General features: G+C 48.3%; 1 protein-coding gene across 1 annotated transcript; it reads left to right on the forward strand.

Annotated features, from left to right (window-relative positions):
• The first annotated feature begins 1,260 nt into the window (after positions 1-1,260).
• Positions 1,261-26,032, forward strand: Nynrin (NYN domain and retroviral integrase containing). Its single transcript, XM_070025996.1, has 8 exons — positions 1,261-1,532; positions 12,158-12,801; positions 13,558-15,117; positions 17,445-17,575; positions 17,711-17,807; positions 19,822-19,923; positions 20,151-20,252; positions 21,344-26,032. Exons 1-8 carry the CDS (start codon positions 1,335-1,337, stop codon positions 24,192-24,194), a joined length of 5,685 nt encoding a protein of 1,894 aa, XP_069882097.1. The 5' UTR covers positions 1,261-1,334; the 3' UTR covers positions 24,195-26,032.

Raw genomic sequence — 26,032 nt, forward strand, 5'->3', positions numbered from 1 at the left:
CCTTTTCTAGATTCCAATCTAGCAACCAGAGTCTAGGGGGTAAAGCACAGGGTGGGGTGAGATGGACGAGGTCCAGGCCAGAGTAGGAGCAACCTGAGCCCCTCCCTGTCCTTAGTGGGGCCCCTTCTTTTGCCTATATACACAGGTAGGTAACCCTGAAGACCAGGTGTTGAAATCGGCAGCTCTTTTTCCCTATAGGCCTGCTGTGCTTGCCAGACTGTGGGTCTTAGTTTGGATTTGGGAAATAAGGTCCCTGAAGGCCTTAATGCAGCCTCTCTCCAGAGCTGTAAAAGGTTTTCTTTGTGCTGATTATCTCCAGGGACTGGGGTTTGGGGGAGGCTCCCCCCCCCAAGCCCATGGCTAGTCCCAGATCACTACTTAAGTAACAGCATATCTTCAACTCCTATCCCTTTTCCAAGTGTGAACTCACACTTGGGGGGGGGGGTGGGAAGGCTCTTCTAAGCAACTCAGGTCTGAAAACTCCAGCCTCTCCCCCTGGTTCCTCCAGCCTGGGGGCTTCTGGAAGGTCTGGGCTGCTGGCCAGCCCCAGGCTGCCCCAGACTTGAGTAGGGGGTTGGGCAGTCGGTGCTGTTACCCTTCCCTTCCTGCTTGGTCTTCAGCCCAGAGTTTCTTCAGCCCCAGCCTCTCCAGGCTCCCCACCCGATTCTCCCTTAACCCTTTTCTTCAAGGCAAGAGGTGTCTGAGGTACCTGATCTCCTGGGGAAGCCAGGGAGGCCCAGGAGAGAGGGGCAGGAAGCCTTCGTTTCAAACCTCAAAACAAGGTCTCGGAGACAAGCTAACTTTTGCTTTTTCCTCTCCTGTTCACTGAAGAAGGGAACGTGGAAGCAAATTAACTTTAACCCCTAGGTTCTGGCGCTGGGCCCAGGACCCTCCCCACCCCTCATTCCTGCCCAGTCTCCCGCCCCTCCCTGCCCCTTCCCTCCCTCCTCCCCCCCCCCCCAGCTCCGCGCCCCTTTAAGTGACCCGGTAGACAGTTTTTTCCTAGAGGGCCTGGCTGAGTGCAGGAAGGGGAGGAGGGGGAACGGGGAGAGGCGGTCGGCGGGAGCCCTACGGGTCCCACCCCCAGCTACAACTCGGGGCAGGAAGAGCTGGCCGGGGGGGGGGCAGCAGCGGGGAGGGGGGGCCGAGCCCCAGCCGAGGCGGGTGGGGGTCGGCGGGACGGGGCGGGGCGGGGCGCCGCGGGGGAGGGGGCGCCGCGGGGAGGAGGGGGCGTGGCCTGGGCTCCGGGGGGCCCCCGGGGCTGGAGCGCCGGGCTAGCTGGGACCCGGGTGTCACTGGGATTCTGGCTCTCGCCAAGGGCGGGCGGGGCAGCCATGCTCCTGTCGGGGGGCGAACCCCCGGCGCTGGAATGGTTAATGGTGCAGACAAAATCCAAGGCTCGGGTGCGGCGGCAGCAGCTCCAAGTGCAACGCATCTTCAGAGTCAAGTTGAACGCTTTCCAGAGCCGCCCCGACACCTCTTACTTCTGGCTGCAGCTGGAGGGGCCCCGGGAGAACACGGGCAAGGCCAAGGTAAACAGCTCCTCTCCCAGCCCGATGCCTCTCTCTGCGACTCCTCGGGAGGCAGCGGCCCCCAGAGGACCCCCTGAAGTGGATCCCGTAGTGGGGTTTGCAGGTAGTGAGGGCAGGGCTGTTCTGTCGCCTCCAGATCTGCAGCCCAAGCGCCTTCCCTCTGGTCCCTTCTCTCTTTTCTGCCCCACCCCTCTCTTGCGTGTCACTTCTGTCCCTCCGATGCTCTGGAAGAACCTTCTCCGTGTGTGTTATCCCACCAGCCGTCCCTGGCCAGGCCCCAGGATTCCATCAGGGGACCGGTGGTAAGGCCCTGTTATTTCTGTGGCTTTGCTACACACCCCTTTGTTCTTCACCGAGACTGAAGGCCTAGATCTTTCTTCAATCCTGAGTGCTAGGCTTGAAGGGAGGGGGTGGAGCTGGTCTTCAGAGACACTTCCAAAGCCATGCTGGCATTTTTAGAAATAAGGAGTTTGGAGATCAGAGAGCGAGAGAGGCCAGCCTAAGTGCTAAGGGCCAAGTGGGGGTGGGGTGGTGGGGTTTGGACTGGAGCCCAGGAGTCTGCCTCACACGTTAGATATCCGAGGCTGCCTGGAATAAGGGGCTCAGGGTTAGATGCTGGGGAAGACTGTAGCCCTTGGGCATGAGAGAGGACCTGGGAGGAGACTAAAGGCCCTGCAATTGCGGCCGGATGTTTGACTGGCCAAGTCACATAGTATGTCTCCTGTATTTTCCCTGGCTTCTCTCCCTAGCTGCTGCTTTGCCTGGGCCTCCGGGTGCTCCCACTGCCCTCAAATTCCCTTATCTTTTCCTGGTAGAAATGTTACAGCCTCACTCTGTCCCAAGCCACCTTCCCCCAGACACACAGTATTCTAGATCAAGGCCATAGGGAGAGGAGGCCCAGAATACAGCCAGCAGTAAAGCTCCTCCCTCACCCCCCTCCTTTAGCTGCTACATCAGCACTTTTCTGACAGAGGTGCTGGGGCAAGGGAGGGTTTTCAGTTCCTTAGAGGTTTTGGGAGGGAAGGGGTGGGAGCTGGGAGGGGAGGAGTGTCTAGTGAGACTAGATGGGCTGGAGACTTTTGAGAGTAAGAAGTTTCAGAAGCTAGAACAGGGTAGGTTAGTAGGAAGAGGCCTAGCTGGGTGTTGGTGGCTCACACCTGTAATCCTAACTACTCAGAAGGCTAAGATCTGAAAACTGTGGTTTGAAGCCAGCCAGGGCAGGAAAGTTCATGGGACTTGTATCTCCAATTAACCAGCAAAAAGTTAGAAGAGGTGCCGTGGCTTAGGTGGTAGCCTTGAGTAAAAAAACAGGGACAATACTCAGGCCCTGAGTTCAAGCTCCAGAATAGGCACAAAAATTATAACAAAGAAAAAACATAGGAAGAATCTCTTGGGTTCTAAATATTTTTGTTACTATTAAATACCACAACTCAGTCTTTTATTACTGTGTTTTTTTGGGGGGGGGGTTGCTGTGTGGTTGAACACAGGATCTTATGCATGCAAGGTTATCACTCTATCATTAAGCCACATCTCTAGCTTTGTGAGTATACTAGGTGCTCGCTCCCCTGCTCCTTGCTTAAGTCTTGATTCAGCTAGTTCAAGCCTGGCAGTGCCAGCTCCCATTGCTACCTTTAGGAAATCCAGTGACTCAGTTCCCTCTCCCACTGCCTTTACAGCACTGCTAGTGGCAGAGCCAAGCACTAGTGACTTGCCTGTACACCTGTAATCCTAGCTACTCAGGAAGTTGAGATCTAAGAATCTCTTTCTTAAGGAAATAAGAAATTCGGAAGTGGAGATGTGGTTTAAGTGCTAGAGTACCATCCTTGAGAGAAAAACAAAAAAACAAAACAAAACTGAGGGACAGCAGCACTCAGTACCCAGGCTCTGAGATCAAGTTCCCCTACTGGCAAAGGAAAAAAAAAAAAAGGTGGGAGCTTAATGAAAGGACTCTCTCTCTCTCATGTTGCCCAGAGAATAGAAGGAAGAAATTTGGGGAGAAGGATAAGATTTTGTCCCAGGGGTTTAGAGATCTGAATCTGACATGTCATCACCAAATATGACCCAGATTCAGGGGTGTTTTAGAGCTTGAGATTAGGGTTTGCTATCTTCTAGCTGGGAGTGGGGGGGGGGTCTGGGTTGAATAATTTGCTATTTGGGAGGACAATTCCCTTATCTATAAAACAATGTGAAAATGCCCACTTTGTAGAGGGGTTGTGAGAGCCAGTTGGAATAATAGGTGCTATTAAAATACTTTTGCGGAAGGGGCGCTGTAGCTCAAATGGTAGAGCGCTGGCCTTGAGCTGAAGAGCTGAGGGATAGCGCCCAGGCCTAGAGTTCAAGCCCCATGACCAACAAAAAGAAAAAAGAAAAATTAAAAAAAAAAACAACAAAAAACACCTACTGGGGCTGGGAAGGTGGCTCAGTGGTAGAGCGCTTGCCTTGCATGCTCGAGGCCCTGGGTTCAATTCCTCAGCACCACATAAGCAAAAGTGGTAGAGCGCTAGCCTTGAGCTGAAGAGCTGAGGGACAGCACCCAGGCCCAGAGTTCAGGCCCCACGACCGGACCCCCCCCCCAAAAAAAAAAAAAACTTTTGCAAAATGTGGAGAGCTGTGAGGGATAGAGTGAAGTATTACTGTTATTAAATAGTTGTATGAGTGAGCAAAACTTTTCCCCTAAGTGTTGGTCTCCTCGTTTGTAAAGTGAGAGGCTTGGCTTTATGAATATTCCTTGTCTTTTCCACATGAGGTGGTATGGCTAGTTGACTGCAATCCCAGTTTTACGGACACAGAATCTTGGACTTTGACTGTGGCCTCTTCTACCAAGGCTATCTGGTAGACTGGCTTGTTTGGGTCTGAGTGGAAGAGTTAAGAAGGAACTAGGTAGGATCATCTTGAAAGAGGCCTGGGTATATTTGTACATCATATGGACTTAGATTTCTGGAAAAATCTTGGGTACCTTTAAATTGTTTTGTAGTTTTGGAGGACTATAAAATATCAAGGATATTGCCGTAAAGCATGTTCGCAGCAAAATCGTGGCTTCTCTGAAGAGAAAACAGCAAATAAGGAGAAGAAGGTTGCCCCTCCCCCTTTTTTTCCCAGTTGGTTTTTTCCTTTCCTTTTTTTCCTTTGTGTTTGTGCTGGTACAAGGCCTCACAACTCTTAGCTTTTTCCTCAAAGCTGGTGCTCTACCACTTGAGCTATACCTCCCATTCTGTGTCTTGCTTTGTTTCACTTTTTGCTGGCTAATTGGGGAAAAGAATCTCTTAGATTTATCTGCCTAGCCTGACTTTGAACCTCAATCATCAGTTCTCAGCCTCCTGAATAGCTAGGATTATGGGTGTGAACTACCAGTGTTTGGATGAGAGGAGTTTTAATAGTGATTAGAAAAGCCCAGGGATAAGCCTTACTTGTTCTTTCTGCCTTCTTTGACAACAATGTGAGATTGGGTTGGGTGTTAGAAAGAAAAGGTGGCATGTTTGCCTTTCTCTCGTTTGGAGAAGATGGAGGGAAGCAAAATGGGGAGTCCAAAGATTGTGGAAGAACAAAATCTGGTGCTACTCATTTGTAATCTCGGCTACTTGGTAAAGGCATAGGTAAGAGGACTGCCTGTGCGAAAAAGCACAAGACTCTGTCTCAGGAAGTAGTGCTGTGGCTTGTGGTAGAGTACTAACCTTGAACACAAAGAGGCTCAGGGATGGCGCCCAGGCCCTGAGTTCAAGCCCCACAACCAACAAAAAAAAGACTATTTGAAAAATAGCTAAAGCAAAAAAGGCTGGTAGCTTGGTTCAAGTGGTAGAGTACCTGCCTACCAAGCAAAGGAAGCTAATCAAGTGCATGGCCCTGAGCTCCAACCATAGCTGCGGCAGTAGAGACGATTGCTTGCTTGCTTGATTTTTGTGGTAGTGGATAGTGAACTTTGGGTAGAGAGGTGACTTTTGGAGTCTGGATTCTGGAACTCTGGGTTATGGCGAGGCTTGTACACTTTGGTGTGGCTGTCAGTTGGAAATGGATCTGTCCTTGCCTTACACTATGGGAAGAACCAAGGAAGTTGTCTGTGGTCGGAGGAGTGTTGGACTTGGCTCCTCCTGAACCACTGTTAAAATTTCAAGAACTTTGTAAACTGCTAGAGTAATATTTATAGCCACACTGGGAGTATTTACCCCATAGAAATTGGCAAATGCTAATAGGGCTATACGCTCCCCACCAGCTAACTGTGAAACATCTACCTAATTGTGTTGCAAGTACCTAATTCCTAACTTAAACTTTTATCAAGTAATATACATTTTAAATTGCTTAAAAAAATACTTCAAAGGTTTATACTTGAACTCAGGGCCAGGGCTCTGTTCCTGAGCTTTTTTTTTTGTCGGTCGTGGGGCTTGAACTCTGGGCCTGGGCGTTGTCCCTCAGCTCTTCAGCTCAAGGCAAGCGCTCTACCACTTGAGCTACAGCGCCACTTCCTACTTCAAAGGTTTATAAAAGAATGGGCTGAGCTGGGCGCTGGTGGCTCACGCCTGTAATCCTAGCTACTCAGGAGGCTGAGATCTGAGGATTGCGGTTCAAAGCCAGCCCGGGCAGGAGAGACCGTGAGACTCCTATCTCCAATAAACCACAATCACAATAAAGAATTTGCAAAAAAAAAAAAAAAAAAGAATCGGCTGGGAATGTGCCTTAGTGATAGAGTGCTTGCCTAGCATGCATCAAACCCTGGGTTCAATTCCTCAGTACCACATACACAGAAAAATCTGGAAGTGGCTCTGTGGCTCAAGTGGTAGAGTGCTACCCTTGAGCAAAAGAAACTACTCAAGGACAGTGCCCAGGCCCAAGTTCAAGCCCCAGGACTGGCAAAGAAAAAAAAAGTTTATAAAAGAAGATAGTGGCTCAGACCTGTAATCCTAGCTAATGAAGAGCCTGCGATCCTGAGGATCATGGTTCAAAGTCAGCCTGGATAGAAAGTGTGAGACTTTTATCTCCAATTAGCCACCAGAAAATCAGAAGTGGCGCTGTGGCTCAAAGTGACAGGGTGCTAGCGTTGAGCAAAATAGCTCAGTGACAGTGCCCAGACCCCAAGTTCAAGCCTCATGACTGGCAAAAAAAAAAAAAAAAAGGAGATAGTGATTTTCTGTCCTATCTCCTTGTCAGTACCCTTCCCTATGGATGCTTGCTCTGGCATTTCTATCAAAAAGTATAATATAATCCTCCCTTCCTTTTTCTCTTTCCTGTATTTCTCATTTTAGCTAGGATGATAGGTACATACCACCTCTTTCATCTTCTTTCACTGAAATGGAATCTTACAACCTTTCTCTTTTGCCCAGATTATACTGAAATTTGAATCCTCTAGACTTCAGCCTCCCTCAGAGCTCAGATGACAGATGTGCAACACTGTGTCCAGCTATTGTTGTAGATGGGCTCTTGTATAGATTCCTGGGCTAGCCTCAAATCATGATCCTACCAATCTCAACCTCCTAAGTAGTTAGGATAATGGGTATGAGTCATTGACATCCAGCTAGATATAATAATCTTTTGATCAATTATAGATGTTGTTGTTTTTTATTTCCATTGCCATTTCTTCTTTCTTCCCAAGGTAGCTTGTTTGAGTTTTCTGCTAAATCTGTCTTTAGTGGTTGTTTAATTATGCCTATCCACATATTCACATCCATATACTGAGATGTACTATGATTTTACTTTAATTTTTTTTGCTTTTGTCTATTTTTTGTTCCTATTGCTAATCCTTAAATCTTCCAGTAGCTTCTCAAAACAATTTTTATGTATTAGTTAGCATATTAATTAGCGTATTAGTTAGCCTTCCACCACTGTGATAAAATACCTGAGATAAACAACCTATGATCAAGAAAGGCTTATTTGGTTCACGGTTTCAGTGATTTCCATCCATAATTGCTTGACCCTGTTGCTTTGGGCTTGTGATTGCATAGTGTATCCTGATTGGAACACATAGCAGTGGAGACTGCTTACTTCATGGCTGCTAAAAAAAGAAAAGAGGTCTGGGAAGGTGACTCAGTGGTAGAGCACTTGCCTTGCATGCATGAGGCCCTGGATTTGCTTCCTTAGCACCACATAAGCAGAAAAAGCCAGAAGTAATGCTGTGGCTCAAGTGTTAGAGCACTGGCCTTGAGCTGAAGAGCTGAGGGACAGCACCCAGACCCAGAGTTCAGGCTCCACAACCAACCAAAAAAAAAAAAAAAAAGAGAGAGAGAGAGACAAAGAAAGGGATAGCTTTCCAACATCCCCTCAAGGATATGTTCACAGTGGCCTAACCTTTTTCTACAAGGACATCACAAAGGTTCTAGACCTTCCCAACCATGTCAAGCTGAGGACTGAGCCTTTAACACAGAAACTTTTGGGAAACATTTCAAATATTTTACCAAACAGTGTTCTGTTGTGATGTGGTGTTCAGTTGGTGTTCTGTTGTGTTGTTGTGTTGTGGTGTTCAGTTGGTGTGTGTATGTGTGTGTGCGTGCGTGCGTACACGTGTGCGCGTGCGCACCAGTCCTGGGGCTTGAATTCAGGCCCTGGGTACTGTCCCTGAGCTTCTTTGGCTCAAAGCTAGTGCTCTACCACTTGAGCTACAGCTCTACTTCTGGCTTTTTGGTTCTTTTTTTTTTTTTTTTTTCTGTAGAAGGGTAGAATTTGACATAATTTTTTTTTGTTTGTTCTTACTTGCATATTGAGTCTCAAGGATTTTCTTGCCGAGGCTGGCTTTGAACCATGATCCTCAGATCTCAGCCTCCTGAGTAGCTAGGATTATAAATAAGAGCCACTGGTGCATGGCTACTTGTTTTGTTTTTCTATTTTGCTTTTGACATGGAGTGGACAACTTTGCCTGGGATGGCCTTAACAAGTAATCCTCCTGCCCCAAAGTAGCTGGGATCACAGACAGTCCACTTGGCTTAGCTATCATATTTTCAATGTCTAAAAGTCATTTTGGCTGGGTGCCTGTGGCTCATGCCTGTAATCCTAGCTACTCAAAAAGCTGAGATCTGAGGATCATGGTTGAAAGTCAGATGGGCAGGGACGTCTGTGAGATTCTTAGCTCCAAGTGACCACCAAAAAGCCAGGAGTAGAGCTGTTTCAAGTGATAAAATGCTATTCTTGAGCAAAAAAGGAATTAAAATTAGCTAAGGTTCAACATTTAGGCCTTGAGTTCAAGCCTCAATACCGGCACAAAAAAGTTTTTTTTTTAATTTAGAAGCATCCTATTCATGTTTTGTGTGTTTCATATCATTTATTACATCTCTGAGGAAAGTAATGGTAATAAACTTTTTAAATGCCATTACTAGGTCTTGTACTCAAGGCCTAGTGTTCTCTTGTGATTTTTTTTCCATGCTATGTTCTACCACTTAAACCATGCCTCCACTTCCTGCTGTTTGCTGGCTAATTGGAGGTAAGAATCTGATTTGTCTGGGTTGGTCTTGAACCTTGATCATCAGATCTCAGCCACCTGAGTAGCTAGGATTATAGGCCAGAGCCATTGATGCCTGGTCATTTTGATTATTTTGAAAACTATCTCAATTTGTACTTTTCAATAAAAAAAATATTGAACAGGCCTAGCTGTAATGGCTCACGTCTATAATCCTAGCTCCTCAGGGAACTGAGATTTGAAGATTCACAGTTCAAGCCAGCCTGGTCAGAAAAGTACAAATGACTCAATGTCCAATTAACAAGCAAAAAACCTGGGCTGGAGGTGTGGTTCAAGTGGTAGCAAGATGCTGAGCAAGATCAAGAGGCCCTGAATCAAGCCCCAGGACCAGAACACACACACACACACACACACACACACACACACACACACACACACACACACACACACACACACACACACACACACACACACACACACACACACACACACGACAGAATTATTCTAAGATCTTTGGAGGGAGGGAGAGACACAGAGAGAGACAGAGAGAGAGACAGAGAGACAGAGACACAGAGCCTGAGACTGAGACAGAGAGAATGAATCCATACTTTTCTTTTGCAGCATGCCTCTTTATTTTCACATGTTATTTTGTACCTGGTCAGATTTGCCTTGCGGGTTCATATGACCAGGTGAAGATTGAGTAGGAGGGGTTGACTGGATGCCTATCAAATGTTGTGGTCATTTTGCCTGGTTGAAAATCAGAGGTTAACAACTGAGTATGTTTTGGAGCAGGGATTGGAGAAGAGGTTGCAGGTCTATAGTTTAGGCCAGGTGTAAGAGTCAAACATAGGTTTAAACAGGAAAGCATTTCCTGGATACTTGAGCAGAAGTGCTGGCTTGAACTTCAGGATGGTTGAAAATCTGAAATGGAGCATTTATCTTCTAATGGAACTGTTGGGGAAAGCAGGAAGAGGGATGATACAGTCAGTCCATAGGGGCTGGTGGATTAACTGCAAGTGTTCCTGCTTCTTAGAGTTCAAGGGCCTGTGCTGGTGGAACTCAAACAGAGAGTGGAGGAACCCAATGTCTCCCAGACACTTTTCTCCCTCTTGATTGGCCAGAGAGCCAGAGGTCTTCCTTCTGATTAGACATTATATGTATCAGTGGGGCATTTTAAAACCTTGGACACTGGCCCAGCAACTTAATCTCTGCCTCTGGGCAACAGTTACCATGGTTACAAGTGCAGGTTGTACTAGACAGGATTAAGTTGGAATCTCTTAGGATTACTTGCTAGTCACTGTAGTCACCTGGTAGTCAGACAGAAGAGGTGGAAAGAGCTCTGCTTTCAAAGTCAGGTCCATGTGGACTGTAATTCTGGGGAAGGCCCACTTAGGACCTCTGAAGAGCGAGACAATCCATTGAGGCACAGTATTCAATAACACACGCATTATGTCAATATCCTAGAACATACTATGTCAGTATTCAATAACGCACTATGTCAGTATTCCATAATACTCACTACACCTATGATGTGGAATCTGGCTTGACAATAGGAATCAGGTGGCTTGGTGGGAAGATGAGGTAATAAATAACTTGCCCCACGTCACGCTTAAGTACAGAGAATGCTTAGTAGTGTTCAGTCTCTTTCCCTAACTATCACAATTATATAATGCCAGAGAACTGGCCCTGGAGTATCTAGTTTCATCTATCATTTTAGAGGTTAAGAGACTGAAGCCATTAGAAGATGACAGATTTCCTTCACTTTGGTTTTTGTTCCTTTTGGTCTCTAAACAGGATACAAATTAATCAGAATAAACCTCTTTATTTCTTTTTTTTTTGTCGGTCGTGGGGCTTGAACTCTGGGCCTGGGCACTGTCCCTCAGCTCTTCAGCTCAAGGTGAGCACTCTACCATTTGAGCTACAGCGCCACTTCTGGTTTTCTGGTGGTTTATTGGAGATAGGAGTCTCACGGTCTCTCCTTCCCGGGTTGGCTTTGAACCGCAATCCTCAGATCTCAGCCTCCTGAGTAGCTAGGATTACAGGCGTGAGCCACCAGCGCCCGGCAAACCTCTTTATTTCTTTTTCTTGCCCCGCCCCCCCCCCCCAACTCTATTTCTTGGCAGCTTTTACTGAAATTCCTTATACTACTTTTATATATAGTTGCAATGTACTTTGAAGTTATTTACCCTCTTTCTTCTTTTTTTATTATTTTATTATTTGTCAGTTGTGGGGCTTGAACTCAGGGCCTAGGCACTGTCCTTGAGCTGTTTTTTGCTCAAGGCTAGTGCTCTGCCACTTTGAACCACAGCTCCACTCCTGTTTTTTGGTGGTTGATTGGAGATAAGAATCTCATGGACTTTTTTGCTCCAGCTAGCTTTGAACTGTGATCCTCAGATCTCAGCCTCCTGAATAGTTAGGATAACAGGCCTGAGCCACCAATGCCCTGCTATCCTCTAACTTTCATTTCCCCTCTCTTCCCCCACCTCTTATCCTCCTAAATAGTTCCAAATCATGTACTACCTCATATATAAAATGTCCTATAAGTCTAGCTTCCACAAGAGTAAAAATATACAATATTTAGCTTTTTTTTTTTTGGGTCCGGTTGTGGGACCTGAACTCTGGGCCTGGGTGCTGGCCCTCAGCTCTTCAGCTCAAGGCTAGCACTCTACCTCTTGAGCCACAGCGCCACTTCCGGCTTTTTTCTTTTTTGCTTATGTGGTGCTGGGGAATCAAACCCAGGGCCTCATACATTACAAGGCAAGCGCTCTACCACTGAGCCACCTTCCCAGCCCCAATATTTAGCTTTTTGAGTTTAACTTGTCTTGCTGAACATGTTGATTTCTAATTGCATTCTTTGTGTGTGTGTGTGTGTGTGTGTGTGTGTGTGTGTGTGTGTGTGTGTGGTATCAGGGCTTGGACTCAGGGCTTTGCACTTACTAGGCTGATGCTGTATCTCTCCATCCCCTGCCCTTAGGATCCCGATCTAATGACTCCACGATGGAAGTAGAACTAGATCTCTTGACTCTGTACCTGGATCCTTTTTCTCCTCTTTTTGTGTCTGCCACATGCTCTCAGTGTTCCCTGAAGGAGATGGGGTGTGAGGGTCAAGATCATGGAAAGAGCAGCTGGCCCTGTGTAGGTAGAGGGAGGACATGGCTTAGGAAGGGGCTGGATTTTTAGGTAAAGAGGGTGGAGCCAGCTGCAGGTCAGTAATGGACTGCTTTCCTTTTGCTCTCTCTATGGTGCCTAGGAATATCTGAAGGGCCTGTGTAGCCCAGAGCTATGGAAGGAGGTTCGCTATCCACCAGTCCTGCACTGCGCCTTCCTTGGGGCCCAGGGCCTCTTCCTGGACTGCCTCTGTTGGAGTACCCTGGCCTACTTAGTGCCTGGCCCCCCTGGCTCCCTGATGGTGGGCGGCCTGACTGAGTCTTTCACCATGACCCAGAACTGGCTGGAGGAGCTGGTAGCCAGGTTGCGTTGGGGTCCTGCTTCTTTCCTAACTCCCCGGGGTGTCTGGGAAGCTGAGGTGACCCGAGCCTTTGGGGCACTGGTATGGATCCGTGGTGACCAGTATGCAGGAGACCTCCTGCAGTTGCCCCCAGCAGTCCAAGAGCTTCTGCTGAGCCTGGTCCGAGATGCTGCAGGCAAAGAGGACATCATTGAGTGGCTCGGCCACTTTGGCATCTCCAGCCCAGAGGTCTCGATCTGCCTTCCCCAGCAGAAGGAAGACACAGCTATAGTGTCTGTGGGAGAGTCTCCTGAGTCCTTCCTGGAGACAGGGTCCTTCCAGAATGGGGGCTCAGAAAACCCCAAAAGATTGATGAGCCTGGGAGCTACCCCGTCTCTAGTCCAAACCCAGAGCACACAGCAGGAGACAGCAAATCAGCTGCTATGGTAAGTTCTGGACAACATGTCTGGCTTTTCTGATCCTGTCCTTGCTTCTTCACCCCAGAAACAATAGTAGTAGTAGTTTGGGGTCTAAATTGGCCTTGTCTTTCTCCTTCTTTCTCTCGCTTTACTTATTTTTCTTTATTTCTCCTCCTTCCTTCATATATCTATATCTATCTATCTATAGTGTGTGTGTGTGTGTGTGTGTGTGTGTGTGTGTGTGTGTGTGTGTGTGTGTGTGACTGCACTGGGTGGGGTTTGACTGCAGGGTCTGGGCACTGTCCTTTAGCTTTTTCACTCAAGGCTGGTGCTGTGCTACTTGAGCTACTTCTGGCTATTTGATGGTTAATTGGAGATAAGAGCGCTCAGTAGGTGCTCTACCACTCTAGTCCACTCATGGACTTTCCTGCTTGGGCTGGCTTTGAACCATGATTATCAGATCTCAGCCTTCTGATATTAGGAAGATTACAGACTAGGATTATAGGCATGAGCCACTGGCATCTGGCCTTTCTATTTTTTTTTTAAATCTGTGCTGGTCCTAGGGCTTAAACTCAGGGCTTGGGGACTGTCCTGAGCTTTTTTGTTCAAGAATAGTGCTCTACCACTTGAGCCACACCTCCATTTCTTCTTTTTAATAGTTTATTGGAGGTAAGAGTCTCATGAACTTTCCTGCCCTGGCTGGCTTCAAACCACAATCCTCAGATCTCAGCCTCCTGAGTACCTGGTGTCTTTCTACCTTTTTAACTACCTTGTTTCCTTTAGGTTTGGTTCCAACAACCAGGGTGGTAAAAACAGCTCTCCAGAGGAAAGGCCAGCACAAGCCACCAGTAGTGAGGACTCTGCACACCACACACAAGCCTTATTGAAGCAAAAGCAGGTACAGAGAGTGGAAGATAAACTCTCCTTCCAGCCTCCTGCGTCATCCCTGAGTGTGTGTCCATCATGGAAGGCCTGGACCCCAGGGCCAGCCTTTGGGCCTTTGTGGCCTGGGACTATTGCAGCATCCTTCTGGACAATCAATGAATTGCGTTCTCTCCACCTGGCTTGCCTTCTGTCCCAAGCCTGCTTCAATTTCCCCTTCTGGCAGAGGCCACTTGGTCCCATTCAGCTGAAGCTGCCAGGACAGAATGCTTTGCCCTTAAATCTGGAGTGGAAACAGAAGGAGCTAGCTCCCCTGCCTAGTGCAGAAAGCCCAGCTTGCAGATCCAATGGGGAGCTGGGAGAAGAGAGAGCCCTACAGAACTGTCTGAGGCCTGAGAGTCCTCCACAAGTCATGAGCTTGCTGGTGGTCCCGGAGGCCTCTGGGGTCAAACATAAGATTAGTTCACGACTTCCGCAGATAGGGCCACCCTTGACCTCTCCACTCAAACTACAAGCTCAAGTTGACCCTGGGAATCAAGGACATAGCCCATCAGATTGTAAGGGTCTGGAAAAAGGGTCCTCTCCAGCACTGCCCACAGCTCAGGGGAGGCCCGTGGCTCAAGAGGGGCTGATACCCCAGGCAGCCCCTGAAGTTCCAGAAGTGCCTGACACTCTCAAAGTGCCCATGGCTGCCACAGTGGCCAAAGCAGAAAGCTCACCCCCAGCCAAAGGGCCACATGCAGCTTCCAACATGCCTTCAACAGCCCAAAAGATGTCAGCAGGACACAGAGAACCTACAGCTCCCAAAGTGCTTTCAGCCCTGACAAAGCCAGCAGTTCACATGGCATCTACAGCTCCAAAAGCAGCTGTGGGTCAACCAGCATTGGTATCAGCAGTGCAAGTGACATCTACAGCTCCCCAAACTCTCACAGCTCAGAAGATGCCTGCCACAAATGCATTACCTGCAGGTTCTAAAACACCTAAAACTCAAACTGGGTCCACAACTAAAACAGGATCTGTAGCTCCAAAAGCGTCTGCACCCCCCAAAACACCTGTAGGTTCAAAAACCTCCAGAGCTCCCAAAACACCCGCAGCCCAGAAGGCACCCACAGATGCAGGTCCAGCTTTGGATGTAGCCAAACTGCAGAATGAAGCCCTGCCTTTGTTAAGAGGTGGTAACACCTTGCCAAAGGGCCAGGTAGAGCCTGGGAGTTGGGATAACCAGTCCAGCAGCACTTTGACTCCCAGCAGTAAGCACCAATGCCAGAGGGAAGGGCTCTTGGGGGCTCTGGAGGGGGCAGCAAGGCAGTTGCCCTGCCAGCCACAGGCAAACAGCACAGTGACCAGTTTCCAGAGGTATCACGAGGCCCTAAACACACCTTTTGAGTTGAACTTATCAGAGGAACCTGGGAACCAGAGACTTCGGCAAGTGGTCATCGATGGTAGCAGCGTGGCCATGGTGTGAGTAGCCATGGGCATTGGGTGGGGTGGGGGTGGGGGGACAAGGCACCTTTGGAAAATGCAATATAGGCTTCCATTATTTCATAACCTCCATAGAGGTGAAAGGATTCAAAGAGGAGAAAGATAGGAGGGAAGTGGCATATGCTGAGTACCCACACTGTGGCAGGTACTGATTGTTTATTTGTGTGTGTGTGTGTGTGTGTGTGTGTGTTTGTATGTGTATGTGTGCCAGTCCTGGGTCTTGAACTCAGGGCCTGGGCACTGTCCCTGAGATTCCCCCCTCTTTTTTTTTTTGTTGGTTGTGGGGACTGAACTCATGGCCTGAGCTGTCCCTGAGCTTTTTTGTCCAAGGCTAGCACTCTACCACTTTGAGACACAGTGCCATTTCTGGTTTTCTGGTAGCTATTTAGAGATGAAAGTCTCACAGATTTTCCTGCTCAGGCTGGCTTTGAACTGCAATCTTTAAATCTCAGCCTTATAAGTAGCTAGGATTATAGGTGTGAACCACCAGCACCCAGCTGTGATTGTTCTTTTCCTTCCCTCTTTCCTTCCTTCCTTCCTTCCTTTTTTCTTTCTTTCTTTCTTTTGTTCTTTTTTGTGCCAGTCTTGGGGCTTGAACTCAGGGCTCAGGTACTGTCCCTGAGCTTTTGTTTGCTCAAAGCCAGTGTGCAACCACTTGAGCTAAAGCTCCACTTCGTTGTTTTTTTTTTTTTTTTTTGGGGGGGGTACTTAATCGGAGATAAGAATCTCATTACTGGGCTGGGAAGGTGGCTCAGTGGTAGAGCGCTTGCCTTGCATGCCTGAGGCCCTGGGTTCGATTCCTCAGCACCACATAAGCAAAAAAAAGCCAGAAGTGGCGCTGTGGCTCAAGTGGTAGAGTGCTAGCCTTGAGCTGAAGAGCTGAGGAACAGCGAGTGCCCAGGCCCAGAGTTCAGGCCTCAGGACCAGACCCCCCCCCCCAAAAAAAAAAAAAAAAAGAATCTCATTATCTTTACTGCCAGGTCTGGCTTCAAACTGCAATCCTCAGATGTCAGCCTCCTAAGTAGCTAGGATTACAAGTGAACCACTTTAACATCTGGCTGGTTGGCTCCTAAGTTTTTTTGATCAAGGCTAGAGCTCTGCTACTTGAGTTTACTTTACTTCTGGTTTTCTTTTTTTTGTCGGTCATGGGGTTTGAACTCTGGGCCCGAATGCTCTTCAGCTCAAGACTAGCACTCTACCACTTCCAGCTGACTTTACTTCTGGCTTTTGTTGGTTAATCGGATATGAACGTGTCAGAGACTTTCCCTGCTTGGGCTAGCTTTTAGCCAGGATCCTCAGATCTCAGTCTCTTGAGAAGCTAGGGTTACAGGAGTGAGTCACTTGGCCTCTGGCAGTGCATGGGATTCTTTTTTTTTTTTTTTTTTTTTTTTTTTTTTTTTTTTTTTTTTCGGTCGTGGGGCTTGAACTCTGGGCCTGGGCGCTGTCCCTCAGCTCTTCAGCTCAAGGCGAGCGCTCTACCACTTGAGCTACAGCGCCACTTCCGGTTTTCTGGTGGTTTATTGGAGATAGGAGTCTCACGGTCTCTCCTGCCCGGGCTGGCTTTGAACCGCGATCCTCAGATCTCAGCCTCCTGAGTAGCTAGGATTACAGGCGTGAGCCACCAGCGCCCGGCTAGTGCATGGGATTCTTATAGCATCCCTATAAGGGTAAGTTTCTGTTCTTCTTCTGTGATAAATGCAGAAGCAGGCTCAGAGATGAAAACCTTTGGTCCAGACATCAAGACCTAACACAGAACAGATTTCTGAAGTTCTAACTGACCACTCTAGCCCTTAGAGATTGCCTGCCCTGCTCAATGATTACTGCTGAGACGTATCAGCACAAGTAAGTGTCAAACCACATAATTTATCACATGCTGGAGTAGTTATTCTTGATGAGAATGCTCTGAGCACATAGTAGGTGATTGGGACTTTTTTTTTTTTTTTTGCTTCAAGCTAAAACTGAGTCCAGGATAGAGGCTTCCCTCTTTCTCTTGTCTTTTATGTCACATATATATATATATATATATATATATATATATATATATATATATATATATATATATATTTGCATGCATGCATGCATGCATGCACATAGACTACACATCTTTGTGCATGTGTATGTGTATGTGCACACACAGTATCTGCAAGTGTCCTGTATCCAGTGGATATGGGAAGATTCAGTGGATCTTCAAACAGATGGAGGGAAGGGAGAACGTCATTGCTGATGCCTGGGGCTGGGTTTGAGAGAAGAGTGATGAGGCAAGGTCATTTCTCCTGACAGAGGATGCCACTTCCTCCACCCCACAGGCATGGCCTTCAGCACTTCTTCTCCTGCCGAGGTATAGCCATGGCAGTGCAGTATTTCTGGAACCGGGGACACCGGGAGATCACTGTATTTGTGCCCACCTGGCAGCTGAGGAAGAACCGGAGAGTGCGAGGTGAGATACTACTATGCCTGCCCAACCCTTCCTCCATTACTATGCTTTTCTTCTCCCTGCCTTTTGGCTCCACCCTCCTGCTACCCCACTGTGGCCTTTCCCTAATCATCTCTCTTTTCCATCTTTTACCACCAGAAAGCCACTTCCTGACAAAACTCCACTCACTCAAGATGCTTTCAATCACCCCTTCCCAGCTGGAGAATGGCAAGAAGATCACCACCTGTGATTACAGGTATGCAGTTCCCCAGGCCTCTCTGTGGGCTGGCGTGTGATGTGGACTCCAGTCTATCTTCCCTGGGGAAATAGAGGTCGGGAGTTATGAACAAGAGGAGGATGTGGTAAAAGTGAAGAGAGAGTTCAAGGTGAGCTCTTTTTGGCTAAGAAGGTCATCCATGAGTTCCTTGGCTTTGCATTGCATGAGCATCATGCTTCAAGTGAGCATCAGAAGTACCTCAGGTTTTTGGTTGCCAGTTTGGGGTGAAATCAGTGTTTTCAAAGAATTCCTTTAGTCTTTTCTTCCCCTAAGCCCTGGTACTGGGAGGAGGTATGTATGCAGCTGCATGTAGATGACCTGTAGACTAGTCTCTAAAAATGGAGTTAGGCTGGCCTGGACTGCCTGGGGAATTCTGTAGTCCTGTCTCTACTGCAGCAAGGCAGTAGATGTCTGACAGATAGAGATCTTGGCTTTATTTAGCACCTCCCTTGCTAGCCAAGGAGTTGTTTCTTTTCTACTTTCCTCAAGATCTGACATCCATCCATCTAGTCTCAGAGCTTGGAATGTGCCACTCAGACTTTTTTCCTTTAATAAGCAGCCCCTGGTGTAAGTTCTGTAAGATCCTCTGTTCAGGACTGGGTTTGAGGAGAGATGCTTGACTGCAGAAGGACCCCTGCTGGGCACTTCCTGAATAGCATAATTGGGTAGTTAGATGAAACTTTTCAGTGGGTGAACTGAGTATCCTCTTTTGTGATCACCACCTTCTTTAGAGAGAGGGTGGTCTTCGGAAAAAATTTTTTTTTCCACAACTTTATTTTTTTTGCCAGTCCTGGGACTTGAGGACTTGAATTCAGGGCCTGGGCACTGTCCCTGAGCTGCTTTTGTCAAGGCTAGTGCTCTACTCCTTGAGGTAGAGTGGCACTTTGGCCTTTTCTGTTTATGTGTATTGAGAAGTTGAACCCAGGGCTTCATTCATGCTAGGCAAGCATTCTACCATTAAGCCACATTCCAAGCCCAACACAATTAATTAATTAAATTTTTTTTGGGTCCGGTCGTGGGGCCTGAACTCTGGGCCTGGGCACTGTCCCTCAGCTCTTCAGATCAAGGCTAGCACTCTATCACTAGAGCCACAGCACCACTTCCGGCTTTTTTCTTTTTGCTTATGTGGTGCTGAGGAGTTGAACTTAGGGCCTTAGGCATGCAAGATAAGCGCTCTACCACTGAGCAACCTTCCCAGCCCCACAATTTATTTTTATACATGCTAGTGTATATACCTGTGTCTTGGCACGTGTATGAATGTTGTGCATTGGCAAAGAGAACTGGGATATTTGTGTATAGACTGTGTGGCAGATGCTGAGCTAGATACTAGAATGCTGCATCTCTTCAATTTACTACTCACAGCAGTATGGGGTGGGTATTTTGTCTCCAATCTTGCAAGTACAAGAAAAGCTGTGCCTGTGTGTGTGTGTGTGTGTGTGTGTGTGTGTGTATCATAGGGAATATGTTCATTTATATACTGGGAGCTATATGCATCCTGATCCATAGTGCTGGGGGCTCTTGATGATGCCAGATGGCTACACAGAGGAGGGAATGTGCTCTGGAGCCCTGGCACTTTGACTACAAGGAGTAGTGTTTTTGTCTAACATACTTCATTGTGGAACTGCTAATTCATTTTCTATTCCTATTTTTTCCCCCTCTCTTGCTTTTCTTTTTTTTCTTTTTCTTTTTGTTTGCCAGTACTGGGGCTTGAACTCAGCATCTGAGTGCTGTCCCTGAGCAGTTTTTCCTCAAGGCTGGCCCTCTACACTTGAGCCACAACTCTACTTCGGGCTTTTGAAGGTTAATTGCAGATAGGAATCTCATGGAGTTTACTGCCCAGGCTGGCTTTGAATCATGATCCTCAGATGTCCCATCTTTGAGTAGCTAGGATTACAGATGTGAGTCACCTGCATCTGCCTAGTTCATTTTTCTAGTCTCCAGAAAATAAAAGAGATGGTTACTGGGTAGTTAGCAGTCCTCTATCTCCACGCAGGTTCATGGTAAAGCTGGCCGAAGAGACAGATGGCGTCATTGTTACCAATGAGCAGATTCACGTCTTGATGAATAACTCCAAGAAAGTGATGGTCACAGATCGGTGAGGTGCTCCCTGGGGGCGTGAACTTATCCTTCTGCTTGATGCTGGGCACTCCATAGGAGAAATGTTGGTGAAGAGAAAGGGGTCTGGGAGTAGGGATTGCATCACCAGCCTGGAGATTGGGGGAAGGAGGTCTAAGTGTCTATGGCAGCACCAGGCTACTATATATGGGACAGTTATGAATCAAGAGCTCATCTATGACATGCCCCTTTCTCTCCCCGGGTCAGCCTGCTGCCTTTCACGTTTGCGGGGAATCTCTTCATGGTACCAGATGACCCTCTGGGTCGTGATGGCCCCACATTGGATGAATTTCTAAAGAAGCCAAACAGGTAAAAGGTCAGACCTGCCCTGCCTCCCAAGCTCTCCAGGGACTGATCAAATCCTTCTTAGCTTGTACTAGCCACCATGTGCCGAATGCTTACTAATGAACAGGGCCACTTGGCTTTTTTACATCTTTATACTTCTATTACATACTGATGTATCTATCAGCCACTTACAGGATGCTTTCAATGTTTTACTTACAAGGTTTACTACTAATATGTATCCTTCTACAACTGGTATTTGTGCTCCTTATTATTATTATTGTTATTGTTATTATTATTATTATTTTGATGCCAATTCTGGGCTTAAACTCAGGGCCTGACACTCTCCCTTAGATTTTCCACTCGGCTAATGCTCTACCATTTGAGCTTCCAGTTTTGTTCTGGTTAATTCAAGGTAAAAGTCTCTTGAATTTGTCTGCCCAGGCTGGCAGGATCCTCAGATCTCAGCCTCCTGAGTAGCTAGGATTATAGGCGTGGGCAACCTGTGCTGGCTAAGGTTTAAAGGAGCAGATGTGTCTTGAGTTCACACTGTCATGGTAACCATCTCCTTTGACCCTTGAGAAGAATCTGAGACTATAGTGACTTTTCCAAGTCACTTTGTCAGTGCTAGCAGAACTGGTCTATAGCAACTAGCAGCTATCTTTTGGCATCTACTTGCTTTGAGTCACTTTCCTACCTATCTTCCATTTCCTAGGACCAGCAGGGATCTTGGCTCTGACTGGACCTGGCCAGGTCCTGCTTCCCAGGCCAGGTCTTGAAGTCAACTTTCACCAGTGTGGAAATGAGGTTGAGGTTAGCCTGCTGTGGGTCAAGCTTTCCTTCACATGTTATCCTGTCCCCAAGGGTGCCAGACTAGATTCCATTGGCTTAAAACTAGTTTACATGTGTCTTGATCAGTGAGGATTTTATTTGCTAAGACTTCTAGCCATAGAAAAGTCTGTAATGTTGAGGTTCTGGCAGGTACAGGTATGGATCTGACTAAGCCTAGCCATAGAAGAGGCTGGTGTTCAAGGACATTTAGGTGTAGAATGAATTTCCCCTTGGATGACCTTTGGGGGTGGGGTTGCCCTTCTCCTTTGACTTGTTTTTGTCTGTAGGTTGGACATGGACATCGGCAACTTCTTGAAGGTGTGGAAGACTCTTCCTCCCATTTCAGCCAGCATCTCAGAGCTGAGTGATGACTCTGACCCTGGGCCTGTGGAGAAACTTCAGGATGTGGAAGAAACCAGAGAGGAAAAGGAAGAAAGGCAGGAAGAGGAGCAGAGGGATGGGCAAGGGATACCAGAAACAGCAGAGGAGGACAGTCTTGATTCTTCCTGGGAGTCACCATTCCGTGTTGAGTGCCCTTCCCTTTCTGAGGAAATCCTTCAGTACCTCAGCCTGCATGACCCTCCTGACGGAGCTCTAGACATTGACCTCCTGCCGGGGGTGACCTCTCCCAACCTGGACATCCCTTGGGATGGAAATGTTCCTTGCCAGCAGATCCTAGCTCAGCTGGCCCAGATGACCATCCCCAGAAACTTCACAGCTCTGTCCTTCTTTGTGGGGTTTATGGACTCCCACCGGAATGCCATCCCTGACTATGAAGCCCTTGTGGGCCCCCTACACTGCCTCCTCAAGCAGAAGCCAGACTGGCAGTGGGACAGGGAGCATGAGAAGGCCTTCTTGGCCCTGAAGCAGGCCCTGGTGTCTGTCCTCTGCCTGACAGCCCCCAACTCCCAGCTGCCCTTCTACCTGGAGGTGACAGTGAGCCAAGTGGTACTCACAGCCATCCTTCATCAAGAGCACTCGGGAAAAAAGCACCTCATTGCCTATACCTCGAAGCCCCTCCTCCCTGGTGAGGACAGTGAGGGCCCTCAATCAGGGGGAGACAGTCCCTATGCAGTGGCCTGGGCGCTCAAGCATTTTTCTCACTGTCTTGGAGATTCCCCAGTGGTCCTAGATCTTTCCTATACCTCCCGGACCACTGTAGACCCTGAGGCACAAGAGGGCGGTGGGGTTTCCAAAGCATGGTTGATCCGATGGTCCGTCTTGGTACAGGATAAAGGCAAAAGGGCATTAGAGTTAACCCTCTTGCAGGGCTTGCTGGGGGAAAACCAACTGCTGCCACCTGTTTCTTCCATGCCTCGATTCTTCCAGGTTCTACCTCCTTTTTCTGACCTGTCCACTTTTATCTGTATTCACGTGTCAGGCTATTGCTACTACCGTGATGATGAGTGGTGTGCTGGCTTTGGTCTCTATGTCCTGTCTCCCACCAGCCCCCCTGTCTCCCTTTCCTTTTCCTGTGCCCCTTCCACTCCCACTTATGCCCACCTGGCGGCTGTGGCCTGTGGTCTGGAGCACTTTGGCCAGTCACAGTTCCCAGTAGTTTTCCTTACCCACTGCAGCTGGATTTTCAGCCTCCTGTGGGAGCTGCTACCCCTCTGGAAGGCCAGGGGCTTCCTGTCCTCTGATGGGGCCCCCCTACCTCACCCAAACCTGCTTTCTTACATCATATCACTCACTTCTAGTCTCTCATCCCTGCCATTTATCTACCGAACCTCCTACCGGGGCTCTCTGTTTGCTGTGACTGTAGACACCCTGGCTAAGCAAGGTGCCCAAGGGGGTGGGCAGTGCTGGGATTTGCCAACGGATGTGCCAGTCCCTGCAGTGACTCCTCATTTGATGGGCAAGAAGCCCAATCTACTAGCACTGCAAATGAGTGACAGCACCCTAGCAGATGTCATTGCCAAGCTTCAGGCTGGTCAGAAAGTATCTGGTTCCTCCCCTTTTAGTTCTGCCTTTCAGTCACTCAGCCTGGACAAGGAGAGTGGCCTGCTTATGTTCAAGGGAGATAAAAAGCCCAAAGTCTGGGTAGTTCCTAGGCAACTGAGAAGGGATCTGATTTTCTCTGTGCATGACGTCCCCGTAGGGGGCCACCAGAGGCCAGAGGAGACCTACAGAAAGCTGCGGTTGCTGGGCTGGTGGCCTGGGATACAGGAACATGTGAAAGATTATTGCAGGAGCTGCTTGTTCTGCCTTCCCCGCAGCCTTGGAGGCTGTGAGCTGAAGGCTATTGAATCTCCGTGGCCCATCAGGTCCACTGCTCCTTGGGCGAACCTGCAGATGGAGGTGGTCGGTCCAGTCACTGGAAGTGAGGAGGGCTATAAGCACGTGCTCATTGTGGCTGACCCCAACACCCGCTGGGTGGAAGCGTTCCCACTGAAGCCCTATACACACATGGCAGTGGCCCAGCTGTTACTTCAACATGTGTTTTCCAGGTGGGGGGTTCCTGTGAAGCTGGAGGCAGCCCAAGGTCCCCAATTCGCCCGACATGTCCTAGTGAGCTGTGGCTTGGCCCTAGGAGCTCAGGTAGTCACCCTGAGTAGGGTTCTCCAGTTCACCTGTCTGACTAGCTCAGAGGCCTACTGGGAATTCAAGAGAGCCTTGAAGGAATTCATCTTCCTGTATGGCAAGAAGTGGGCAGCCTCTCTGCCCTTGCTGCATCTGGCCTTCAGGGCCTCCTCCACGGAGGCTACCCCATTCCGGATCCTGACAGGAGGTGAGGAGAGACTGACCAAGCCTTTGTGGTGGGAGATGAGCAGTGCAAACATTGAAGGGCTCAAGATGGATATTTTCCTGCTCCAGTTGCTCAGCGAGCTGCTGGAGCTGCACCTGAGGGTGGCGGAAAAGCCCTGCGAGAAAGCCGAGAATCGGCGATTCAAGCAGGAGACCCAGGAGACGGAGTGGAATGTAGGTGACCAGGTCCTCCTGCTGTCCCTCCCCAGGAATGGCAACAGTGCCAAATGGGTGGGGCCCTTCTATATTGGGGATCGGCTGAGCCTGTCACTCTATAGGGTATGGGGTTTCCCAACCCCAGAGAAGCTAGGGTGCGTCTATCCCAGTAATCTGATGAAGACCTTTGCCAAGAGTAGTACATCTTTGCCTTTTAAGGGCTTGGAGCAGTGAACTAGAGTGGTGGGGGGAACCCCCTGCCCCAGTCCTGGGTTTCTGCCACTAGGCCTCCCTCTGCCCCTAGCCAGTGTTTTATGCTCTTTGGAGGCCCTCCATGTGCCTTTTGTAGAGAGGTTGCTTCCTAAAGCTTTGCTGAGTTGCCTTGACTTAGGGATGACTGTCTGACTACCCTAGCTTGGGGTAGTCAGAGAATTTGCCAAAGGCTGCGCCTCTGACACTATTACAATGGGGGCGAGTAGCAAAGCCCCCTTCTAAAATAGTCCAGGATCAGAGATTTTTCCCCTCCTAGTGTCTTCTTCCCCTTCCCACACATGCAGGTGTATGGTGATACATCTCTCTCTCCCTGCCCCGGTCTTACTGGCTGTCTTAATTATAAAACTGTGTGGTTCTGGACCTCACAAATGAAATGAGTCTTTTCCCCAGACAGAAACCTGTACATTTGGAGAGCCTTGGCCTTTGGAGTTATCACTGACACAAACCTTCATGGATTGTGGGAGGCAGCTGGCTCCCTAGCTTCCTGGCCAATGTGCTTAGGCCAGACTTGACCTTCCCAGATGTCAAGAAAGGGCTTCAGTCCCCCTCAAGAGGACAGTGGCTCAGGATGGGAGGATAGCCAACTACAATCTCCCCCGTTTCCCCTTGGCATGGGAGAGGGGCAGGAGGGAAGGGGGAGGGGTAACCTACCTCATTTGACACCAGCCCAAAGAAACAACTCATAACCCCTGCTGATAATTGCCAACCCCTCAGGAACCAAGGATTTGATGCCAAGGGTGGCATCTCTATTTGAAAAGCTGCTTTTGCTAGACCAAGGTCATCCCTCCCACCCACCCCCACTCTGAAGGAGGAAGGGTATCTGAAGAAGGTGGTTCACTACACAGCCAGATGCTTAGTGGCTTTATCTCCCAACCCCTTCCAACCCTCCTCCAAAGTCCTCAGCCCTCTATGCTTTCTGTCTTCACCTTTATCAGACTCTATGGTCTCCACTGCCCTGCCTTCCTGAGACTGTGCATAGAGTGATTGTCTTATTTGGCTCATCTCTTGGTCCTCTGGCTCCACATTCTGTGTAGAATTAAACCTGAACTCCCTCAGAGCCACCATACAAAGGCCACTCCTGTAGTGAGAGTGAGTTTCTCATGAGTGTGTTTGCTCCACTCTGAATTGCTGCTGCTGCTGCTGCTGCTACTACTACTGCTGCTGCTGTTGAGGAAAACATGTGAGACCAGCATTGTGTTGCTCTGGGTGAGCCCTGTAGTAGCTTCTTTTCTCCAGTAGCTCTGCCAGTCTGTTGGCCCAGCTCAGATTACTAGCACACTTGGCATTGCAGAAATCTGCAGCCAGAGGAAAATCTGCCATCAAGCCTAACTTGCTTGTTTTACAGTAGAGCAAAGAACCCAGAGAGGGAAAATGACTAGTCTAAAGTCACATAACCAATTGGTGGCTGAACTGGGCCCTGGATTGAATTTCCCACCATGAAAAAGGTTTTGGCAGAGGGTTCAACAAGAGAATCCTTTGGGATTCCATACATTTTTCCCTCCCTGTCATCCTTTGGCAATTTGTAGATAGACTCTCTGGATGGTCTCCTTAAACCAATTCCAGCTGTTAATCCTGTCCAAGAGTGATCGAGTGGCAGCCAAAGAACTGAAAGGTTAGCTTCAGGATTTTAGCAGATACTCTGTTGCTTCTCCTACCTTACCCAATTCCTGGTCCTTCCCTTTCTTCTAATGATATGTGCAACCTATCCTCCCCTTCTGTTCTGTTAACTATATTTTTGATGCTGTATCCCCTTTTAAAGTGATTTTTTTTCATTTTGTCAATAAATGGGTTAAACTAGA

Source organism: Dipodomys merriami, unplaced genomic scaffold (genome assembly GCF_024711535.1).
Source record: "Dipodomys merriami isolate MVZ:Mamm:240054 unplaced genomic scaffold, mDipMer1.0.p SCAF_1, whole genome shotgun sequence".
Taxonomy (NCBI): Eukaryota; Metazoa; Chordata; class Mammalia; order Rodentia; family Heteromyidae; genus Dipodomys; species Dipodomys merriami.